The sequence below is a fragment of the Centroberyx affinis genome, unplaced genomic scaffold (assembly GCF_046629955.1).
Source record: "Centroberyx affinis isolate AG114_WGS23_722 - 3 ecotype Tasmania unplaced genomic scaffold, CSIRO-AGI_Caff_v1 ptg005458l_1, whole genome shotgun sequence".
Taxonomy (NCBI): Eukaryota; Metazoa; Chordata; class Actinopteri; order Beryciformes; family Berycidae; genus Centroberyx; species Centroberyx affinis.
This window is the reverse complement of record NW_027282731.1, coordinates 124,715-135,528: the sequence shown is the minus strand read 5'-3', so window position 1 is coordinate 135,528 and position 10,814 is coordinate 124,715. Positions and strand designations below refer to the sequence as shown.

General features: G+C 42.7%; 1 protein-coding gene across 1 annotated transcript; it reads left to right on the top strand.

The window, feature by feature from the left end:
* The first annotated feature begins 542 nt into the window (after window positions 1–542).
* Window positions 543–10,567, top strand: LOC139667347 (RING finger protein 122-like). Its single transcript, XM_071546800.1, has 6 exons — window positions 543–820; window positions 4,845–5,001; window positions 6,972–7,014; window positions 7,150–7,191; window positions 8,381–8,463; window positions 9,188–10,567. Exons 1-6 carry the CDS (start codon window positions 796–798, stop codon window positions 9,306–9,308), a joined length of 471 nt encoding a protein of 156 aa, XP_071402901.1. The 5' UTR covers window positions 543–795; the 3' UTR covers window positions 9,309–10,567.
* The last annotated feature ends 247 nt before the right edge of the window (window positions 10,568–10,814 follow it).

The following is a 10,814-nucleotide window of genomic DNA, read 5'->3' as shown; positions in this document are numbered from 1 at the left end:
GTGGAAATCTAAGAGGCCGAACGGAGAGAGAAAGAGAGAGAGAAGAAGAAGACGGACAGCGAGGAAGAAAGGAAAAGGGAGAGGAGGGGGAAAACAGGAGGGGAAGGGGGAGGAGGGTTGAGCCTCGTGACAATGTTTTGAAGGGGCGGGGGGGGGGGGGGGAGAGACAAAGCAAGGCGCTGCGCTCAGGCCGGATGGGTCCGTAGCAGCCCACGGCCGTGGATGGGATTTGGAGTGTTTTCCCCCCCACCCACCCCTCCACCCCCCACCAAGTCGATGACAGTGCTCTGCTGTCATCCGCGAGGCTTTACAGGTTCATCCCGAAAGGAGACAGACCGCGAGACTGTTGGCGCGTGTGTCTCTTTGTTGTGAAGAGGAGGGGAACACAGAACTACTTCAGCTCCCCCCCCCCCCCCCCCCCACACACACACACACCTCCTCCTCTCTCTGTGGCCGCATTCGAAGTCGGCGTTTGCTGCGTGAGTCCGGATCAAAAAAGGAGATCATTCCCCCCCCCCCCCCCCCCCCCCCCGAATATCTAGCGTCTACTTCGAGGAAACCATCAGTGTTTGGACGATGTCCCCTTGAGGACCCTGGGGAAGAGTCTACAGGTCTGCGTCCTCCAGACCCCACTGCGCATCCAGGTCTATCAACTTAGCAGGGGGTGAACCTACTCTAAAAAAAAAAAAAAACCCACAAAGGTCGCGACCCCCCCCCCCCCCCCCCCCCCAGACGCGGATCGGGGCCCCCCTCGGATTCTCTGGGTTTGCTTGTTTTTGGGGAAAGGCTGATTTGATGCACCCCGTCCACTGGTGTAACGGTGAGTATCCTCAGTGTCACGTTATATTATATGGCATAAGAAGATGTGGCGTAACCATTCAAGTGATGATGAACTTGGGTTGTGTATCTTCCTCCATGATAAAAAAAAAAAACCCAAAATCAGTGATTCTCTGGTATCTGTTGTTGCAGTAGTGTGTTTTCTTTTCTCTCTCTCTCTCCATTCACTGCCATTGTATGGAGGAACAAGTGTGAAAATCGCACTTCTACCACATAAACGCCAACAAAGCAGATTCTGACAATATAGCTTTCAAACCTTTCAGTTTGAAATCCGGTGTGAGGAAACTTATGCCGATGGAACAAAGAAAACAGCAATATTTCTAAATAAGTGAAAAAAAAAAAAGATATTGGCAGAATCTGCTTTGTCAAAGTCCTGTCTCCCACTTTTTTTCGCCTATAACATATTGTTTTTCTTTGTTCCGTTGTTCCCTCTACCGAAAAGGAAGGAAGCGATTCACTTAAAGGAATAGTTCACCCAAAAATAAAAATGAAAATTCTGTCATCATCTCCTCCACCCTCATGCCAGTTGAAACACAGGTGAAGTTTGTCCATATAACACACAGGGAGGCTGCCAGCACAACTCCATAGCAGCCTTCTCCAAAACAACTGAAGTCAGTGGGGACCAGTTCTTCAGAATAAAAGTGTATAGGTCTTTCTATTCACAGTGATTTTGTTTTGGAACTCTAAAGAACTGGTCCCCATTGACTTCAGTTGTTTTGGAGAAAGGCTGCTACCAAGTTGTGCTGGCAAACCTCCCTGTGTGTTATATGGACTAACAAATTTCACCTGTGTTTCATTTGGCAGGAGGGTGATTAGATGATGACAGAATTTTCATTTTTGGGTGAACTATTCCTTTAAGAACAATTCAGCAGCATGACATCTGCTTTGTTCCTGTTCCATGTGTTAGAAGTGTGATTTTCAGACTTGTTCCTCCGTACAATGACAGTGAACGGAGAGAGAGGAGGAAAAAAAAAACACCCCAATCTCCTCCTCCAGATAACAGAATCACTGATTCTGATGTTAATCGTGGAGGAAGCCACACAGCCCAAGCTACTGCCAGTAGTTCCAAGTAGTTCCAGTAGTGCCAAGTTCATCATCACTTCTCAGGGACTGTGTGGTTTTGGGTTTGGTATGCCATGCCAGGAACATGATCTCAAGTATATATTCCCATCAATAATAACTGAGTCCTCTGACGGGAGTTTTTCCACAAGCTAGGCTTCGGGACGTTTTTTTTTTTCGAGTCAAAAACACAAGAGCGGCTGCGGGAGTTCTCATTCGTCCCCCCCCCCCCACCCCCCACCCCCACCCAGACAGCGCGCATTTGCACAGTGGCCTGCCTTTTAGCGCTCCGCTATCAATGATTTACCAACATCCTGCTAAGATTACAGCTGCCTCCTCACCTCAGCCAAACCCCCCCCCAGCCCCCCCACCCCAAGCCACCCACACACTGTGCACTGACTGCTGCACCCCCCCCCCACCCCTACCGCCGTGACCTTTGAACCAGGAAGCCGCCACCTCAGGAGAACATAAGCGATGCCACTTTTAACCGCTACTAACTTTTCCGACTTTGCCCGGAGGCTGAAGTGTTGTTGTGTGTGTTTGTGTGTGTGTGTGTGTGTGTGTGTCTAGGGCCGAAAACACTTATTTTTCGCACTGAGCAGGCATTCCTGGGGCCGAGGAGCGAGTGGGACGCATTCCTGTGTGACGGCGCAAGGGCGGTTGTAAATGTTTGGGACTGTTGGAGAGGTGTTTTTTTGGCTGTATAGGAGCCACAGATTGTATAAATATGTGGAAGGTTTCTCTTCTGGGAAAGCTTGGTTACAGGCAGTGATGCAGCAGGGTAATGAAAAGGGGGGTAAAACTGTGACTTCCAGTCAGTGATCGTCATGAGGCAAACCACCAGCAATAGAAATAAAATCACTTTTCCCCCTTTAAAGACCATATCCTCATGTAACTTGCATCAGCTTGTGCTTGCTGTGATGTATAGTATGAATTTATGTCATGTAGATTCAGGTTTACCCTCCATTACATCCTTGGTTATGGAACAGTTTTGTCAAAAGACCTGGAAAAGAACCATTAACAGCTCTCTCTCTCTCTATAACTCTATTATAGTTTTGCATTTTTCATTAGTTTTTATTTTTATTTCGTTTTGACTTTTTGTTTTCAATTTCAGTTTAGTTTTAGTTCGTTTTTAAAGCGGGTTTGCTAGTTTAGTTTAGTTTTTATTTTTTGAAAATGCTTAGTTTTAGTTTAGTTTTTATTAGTTTCAGTGTTAGTTTTAGTCTTTTTTTGTAATATGGGGTATTTGTCAGGGGCGAGATTCAAAAATTCAAAATACTAGGCTTATGTATGAAATAAATTGACAAAGACGAAAACTAAAGACATTTTCTCTATAATTTTTGTTTATTTTAGTTAGTTTTGTAAACACACAATACAGTTTCAGTTAGTTATCGTTTTTTTGTAAAGCCTCGTTTTTATTTTTATTTTTATTTCAGTTAACGAAAATGTTTTTTCACACCTAGTTTTTGTTATTTCATAACAATAACGATAATAACCTTGTCTCTAACACACACATACACACACACACACACACACAAAATCCCTCCACATGTACTCCTATCTTCCATCTCAGTGTGAAAATTTGGTGCAGCTCTACGATGGAAGCAGGGTCATATTGCTATTTGAGACAAGAGGCTTTCCAGATGTAGAGTGTGCAATGTCCAATACACACACACACACACACACACACACACACACACACACACAAAGACAGACAAAGAGTGACAGTCCAGTAATGAGATGAAACAGAGTCAGAAAACATGAAAACATGGACGCTCACCCACGCCACTGTAAAGCACGCAAACCATTTATGCTAATTCCGGATAACAATGCACAACTTGACCTGCTTAACTTGGTCAGCGTAAGAAATCAACAATGTGCCTAAATCCCTTAATGCTTTCAAATGCATTCGGGTGTTTAAATGCCACGAGTAAAGCACCCTTTATGCGACGTGCGTGTATTAAATTTGTGCATTCTTTCTGGTCCGATTTCTTCTGGGGTTCCTAAAGGCCACATGATGTAAGATAAATTCCTCGGATGTAAACGGCTGCTGTGGCTGACGCATGAAACACATTCATGTGTTCAAATGCCTACCAGCCTGCAGTAGGTTGTGTTCACAAGGGGCCTTGTTCTTTGTATGAAGACTTCAAGACTTCAAAGTTCGATTCGGAGACAAACCTCAGATGATGCAGATTGTTTGACTTGATATTTATTGTAGAATTGATCAATATTACTCTGGTTGTCTATGGGGAAGACCTGAACCTGAACTGATTCTAATGCGACATTTTGATCAGATTCCGAGTTTTAGTGTCCCATGATGGTCTAAATGCTGTTTCAGAGGCTTTTCCACCTTCGCAAAGAATAAAAATCTGAGGGAAACGGTGAATACTTATTAATAATACCTATTTTTTTATTGTTATTCGGCATGAAAATGGTCAAATTTTAAGAGAATGATTGACAAAAATATCGACTGTCGGCAGCTTCAATCCAAAAATATCGGTATCAGCCTTCATATCAACCCCAACTAGGGCTGAACAATTAATCGAAATTTTATCGAAATCACAATATGGCCTACTGCCATTTTCAAATCGCAGGAGGCGCAATATTTGTTAAAGGCGAAATGTGTGTCAAAATAGCATTTTAAAGTAAATATTGTGGTGCTGCAGAGATGTCCTGGCCTACACATCATATTCTACAGACTTAAGAAAACATCTTTGTTTGGTACAGATCCCCGCAAAAATCACACCATAATCATTTTAATGCGTTTTTCAATGAAAATGAGAATAATGATGTAAAAATGATCATTCCCTCTAATATCGCAAATCATATCGCAATTGCAATATCAGTCAAAATAATCGCAATTAGCTATTTTTTTCAAAATCGTTCAGCCCTAACCCCAACACAAAGCCATTTTGTCTCGCCTTATTCCTGTTTGTTTTTCCTCCCAGGGTGCCTGTGTGGTCTTGGATTGCAGAACTCGGATCCTTACTGCAAGATGACGTCTGAAGAGATCTACCACCTGCCCCTCAACGTCTACGTCATCATCCTGGGCATCGGCCTATTCATCTTCATGCTCAGCCTCATCTTCTGCTGCTACCTGTTCAGGTGCGAGGCAACACACAAGGCTGTCCTGCAGCTCCTGCAGAGTTAGACTGATACACGGGGCTGATATTGGCCTTTATTTAAAAATCGGATATCGGCCAGTCACTGTGGTCCACCTCTGATATGATGGAGGTTCCTCCCAGTTATTATTATTATTGTTTTTTTTTTTTTAAATCAGGTGATAGATCAGAGAAATCATACCAGTGTGGTGTGGGAGGATTTTACTCAACAGTCAGTGAAACCTGCCTCACCCTGCCTTAAGGAGCTGCTGACACACCTAAAACAACTTCATTAAGTCTGGGTTTCAGTGGAGAGTTTTAGTGTCCCATGATGGTCTGAATGCAGTTTCAGAGGCATTTCCACTCTGACAAGAATACAATTCTGGGGGAAACACTGAATACTTGGAATATTGGGGAATGTTGGGGGTAGGAAAGTGGTCAAATTTAGCATAAAATACTGTCTATGCAGCTTCAATCTAAAAATATTGGTATCAGTTCAGCCTTAAAAAATTGGTCGAACCCTAGTTGACACACCTACTTCCACTGCATAACTTATTTCCAGACCAGCCCTTGTATAACTGCTAAAAGTAATAGGGGAATCACGTGAATATGCTATAAATCAATTTTAGAAATGAAATTACCTTCAAAATACTTAGAATTACATGGTCGTACATTTTACCATGTTGTAAGCAGCTGCTCTAACACCTTGAATAATATCAACAGGGAGTACAACTTTAAAGCTGCACTAGACAAGATGTTTATGTAAAAATCCACCCGTCTTATCAGATGAAGTGTCTCCTAAACAGCAGCAGAGAAAGCTGGACTCACCAACATTAGATCTTCTCCTCTCTCGTCTCGTTGGTATCTTTGGTATAAAGCAGTGGTTCTCAACGTGGGGTCCGGGGACCACCAGCGGTCCTTGAGGGGGTTCCAGGGAGTCCCTAGCAAACTGATGAATTGTTAAACTTCAGCATTATTTCATTTACAAGAAGTTAATGTAGAAGAATGACTGTTTTGATCATAGTTACACTGTTATCTCTCTACCTACAATGCAGATAGTTATACATTTCTGGACAAAATCATATCAAACAATAAAAATATTCTCAGATTTGGGTCCGAGAGACAAAATCTCATCAAATGGGGGTCCGTGGCCCTAATGTGGACTAAATTAGGGGTCCTTGATATGAAAAAGGTTGAGAATCACTGGTATAAAGCATCACAGACCGGCCGGTTGGTAAACATGAGGATGCTGTGTGCACTTTACTGACATCAGCTTACAGGCTTATCTCCACCAAGGAGGTTATGTTAGTTTGTTTGTCTGTCTGTCAGCAGGATATTTAAAAAACGTAGCAATGGATTTCCATGAAATTTAGCAGACAGATAGGCCTTGGGCCAAGAAGCAACTGATTTGATTTTGGTGGTGATCCGCATCTGGGATTTCCACCATTTTACTTTTTTTTTTTTAGCCATAACTCTGAAACTAACAGAGATAGAGATTCCAAATTCTAAGGTGATGTTTGCAGGATCAAGAAATCAATTTAACTTCATCTTTAAGTGATTGGAATGTCTTTGGGTGTGAGTCTGTGTCAAACTTCTCAAACGGTGAATATCTCATTTATGCCTTGAACAACTTCATGATCGACTTCATAAGATAGGATTGCAGTCAAAATTCCAAAGCAGGGCCGCCCTCTTCACCTGCTGTTGCACGTGTTCTAGAGATGCTCATGGCAAGTGTGGATGCACAGGCTGTTACTTGAACTTGGCACTGATGTGAATTCCAGGACCGCATGAACCAGTCTCATACAGTTGACTCATACGGCATGATAAGACGTGTTCTGGATGAAGACGGATATGAGGCCATCAGACACATTATATGTCACAGTTATGTATTTATGTTATGCCATATCTAAATCATGGCATTATATAACAAGTGTGACTGTTTTTTTTTTTTTTTTGTTCATTTGTATTCCACAGATTGAGGCGGCAAGGTGCAAGAGAACAATACGGCTATAATGAGGTAATATGTTAACGGAAAACGCCAGATGTGATTATTATCAAAGTTGATATTGCTTTTGGAATTTAGACTATGTTCATATGTTCATATGTCTGCTGAAATGTATGCACATTCTCATGAATCCCTCCTCGTCAACAGGTTGTTTTGAAAGGAGCAGGGAAGAAACTCAGCCTTCTTGGTGTAAGTTTGATTTGATTTTTGATTTGATCATTTTTATTTCGAACATGTCAAAAATAAAAAAAAAACAGATAAAAACAAAACAAGAATAACAATAAGATGAAATAAACAATAAACCTATGCAACAAACTCAATAAACAAATTCTCATAATTTCTCATCTTGAAAAGGAGCAGGAAGAAGTATACACTTATTTTTCCCTATCCCTTTCTCAACTATTCATACATAAACTCATATATACAATTAATAAACAGCTATCCCAATTCTATGTACAACCCAATACAATTTATAAACAACTGTCCCAATTCTATGTACAACCCAATACAATTAATAAGCAACTGTCCCAATTCTATGTACAACCCAATACAATTTATAAACAACTGTCCCAATTCTAAGTTCAACCCAAATATCCACCCGACGTCAATAAAATAAAACTAAACCTTTAACAAGTTGAATGCTGGGTGAATGGGATGGGAGGACTATTGTAATGAAGACATTTCAAAGCACTAGAGATGGCCAATGCTGCCTTTAGGAGGTGCGGGAATTTGCATTGAAATGAAAAAGTAGCAGATTGGAGTTAGTCCTGCAAACATTTCTCAGAGGCAGAGCTGCTCTGGAGGCAGTTTTCCAGAGCGAGTCACCTCCTCTTTTACCCCTTGCCTTCACTTGGCTTCAGTCTAGCATTACTCAGCCAGAAAAACTGTGCTTCTTTGGCTCCGCCCACTGAGGTTTAACTCAGCCAATGAGATTATTCCTGCCGCCGCAGCAGCTCTGCTTCTGAGAAATGTTTGCATAGCTAAAACTCTAATCTGCTGGACAGAACTGGGAAGTATTTTTCATCATAATGATTGGAAAAGTTGCCCCATCATACTGCATCGAAATGTTGCTGACATATCATTGCCTTAAAGGAGTAGTTCACCCCGAAATGAAAACTGAGTCGCTAACTGCTCACCCCCATATCAGTCGAAACTACATTGAAGTTTGTAGGACCAAAAAACACAGAACCATAGTTCCACCTAGAGCAGCGTAACCCTAGATAGTTACAGTAGTGACTGAGTGTGGATTTATGGTAGTAACTTTAGAAGGGGGTTATGGAGGTGACTGAATGGACAGGTTATTGTATTGACATTTGTGAGTGTTGTGATATTGACGGAGTTACGATAGAATTCATAACCTGTCTTTTTCTTCTTGCAGCAAACATGCGCCGTGTGTTTAGAGGAGTTTCGCAGCAGGGATGAGCTCGGAGTGTGTCCATGCTCCCATGCTTTCCACAAGAAGTAAGTCCTCCAGCCTTGGTTGGGAATTAAAGGGAAAATCTACACTAAAACAGAATTAACACCTGACCTATTTCTATGGGGTTGGGGGGCAGCTGAATCCCTATTCGCGATAGTTTCAAAGTTACAATCGAGAGAACAAAAGAAGAGTTCATGAAGCAACACTTTGTGGAACCATTGCAAAGCAAAATTTATTTACTCATGTTTTTTTGCAGCTACTGTGTCCACAAAGTCAGTCTCATCCATTGCCGATGGATCGGCTCCATAAAGTTTCACTTGGCAAACCACAAATTACAGTCGTCGCTTTGTTTTTTAGTTTTGGTAAAGACCGGTTGGCCACAAGTCTTGAGTATCCTGTTCATGAATGACATGGAATGTGCAGGAATGACATGCAAATTCCATTTTGGGGTGGAATTTCGCTTCCAGTTAACAGCTGAAGCAGTCATAGAATCGGTGATAAACAGCAATTAATCTTTGGAGAAACAGAGTAACTGTTTCACGGGGCCCTGGGGAAAATAACAAGCAAATACTTGACTTGAGATGTGACCTCGCATATTTGAATATGAACATGTTTTACCCAACAGAGTGCTGCTCTTGCCCTGCAGCTTAGGCGTGACGTTGACAGCAGTGCTTTCACACTAATTTGCTTGACTAGCTAACTGACATTTCTCTACTTGCATCAACAGTGTCAGATGAGGTAACATCTATCTCTATGTGCTCCTCTCAGGTGTCTGCTAAAATGGCTGGAGATCCGCAGCGTCTGCCCCATGTGCAACAAGCCCATCTGCCGTCTCCAGCCTGACCCCCCGCAGGGGGCCGAGGGGCCGCAGAGTCTCCTGGAGGTCTGAAAGGGGAGAGTATGTCCAACACCACCTCACCCTCTCCAGTCAGTCTACAACCAAGGGTATAGAGGGGCTTGTTTCCAACCACTTCCCACCCCCTTCCTTGTCCTTTGCAGCACATTGGAGCCATACAAGCATTTAGGCAGAGGCTGAGCTGCTCTGTAGGCAAAAATAATCTCACTGGTTGAGTTAAAGCTCAGTGGGCGGAGCCAAAGAACCACAGTTTTTCTGAGAGCAAGGTAGCTAACTGGCTTGAATTGCAAATTGGTCAAAATGTAAATAAAAATATAAATGGGAAATACTTCTTTTTTTCATTGATTCATGACCATGGCATTCATGATAGCAGACACTCTAGGCCAGTATGGCTAGTTTGAACTTGGAAGGTCAGCTAGGCTAACTAGCTAACCTCGATAATTTAGTATGGTTATATTGCAGGTTTTCAGTTAGTAGCAAGAGCGCTAGGCTTCGTAATATTAGCTACCTTCCCTCTTGCCTTTTTCACTGGGCTTCAGTCTAACATTACTTAGCCAGAAGACCTGTTTTTTTTTGGCTCCGCCCACTGAGGTTTAACTCAACCAATGAGATTATTTCTGCCTCCAGAGCAGCTCTGCCTCTGAGAAATATTCGTATAACAAACTCCAGTCTGCTCGTTTCCAACTGCCCTAAAATCACACGTGGATCCAGATGAAGATGACGTGTCTTGACCTTTCGCCATAACGTAAGACCCTGGAGCTTTGAAAGAAGTCGATTTCACCACCCGACACCCGCTTTGAAGGTATCAGGCCCTCCTTCAGCTCTCCATTGCCCCGAATGTGAAGGTACATGCAGAGACTGGAAAGACGCGCAACGGCGAACAAGAGGACGCTTACAATCCAAATAAAAGGAGGACAATGATGCCCAATTGTACTTAACAAAACAGGATGGTGAACATGGTGAACTAACAAAGAAACACGGATGGTGTACACTTTGTCTATAACCTTCCATTATTGCACAGTCAATCAACTCCATCCCATGTTGCCAAGCTGAGTGAAGATAGCCCTGATGGGTGAGTGGGTTGAGTCGCATGGGGTCCAATTAGACAAGACTACATGCCACTCCCACGGGTGCCTATCCAAGGTATCCAGCTATACGACCGAGGGTCCTGAGCGAGCCGGGTCGCTAAAATAACACATCTATATAGTGTATACATAGTCTTTAAGTTATTTCTAAGGAGTTGTTTTGTATCATAACTGGCTTTCAATAAAAAGTATAGTGTTTCAGTGATACTTAAGCGCTTTGACTGTCATTTCCCGAACGATTGCATGCTGGTGTTTCCACTGAGATGGAGCTGAGCCGGCCTCTCTGCAACCCAATGTCTAAGAACTGCTCTCCACTGCAGTGATATAAATAGGCACATTTCACTGATATGAAGAGCCTGTTTCAGCTGGTTTCTTGCCTAAGTGAGGTGCACGATAAAGCATCCCTCTCTCTAGTAACGATGTACTATGTATACTGTGTGAACTCCCTTTGCAA

Coding starts and splice junctions, on each gene's coding strand:
- LOC139667347 (XM_071546800.1), top strand. CDS start 796: ATGCACCCCGTCCACTGGTGTAACG. Junction 5,002..6,971: donor TTCTGCTGCTACCTGTTCAG/GTGCGAGGCAAC, acceptor TGTATTCCACAG/ATTGAGGCGGCAAGGTGCAA. Junction 7,015..7,149: donor AACAATACGGCTATAATGAG/GTAATATGTTAA, acceptor CCTCGTCAACAG/GTTGTTTTGAAAGGAGCAGG.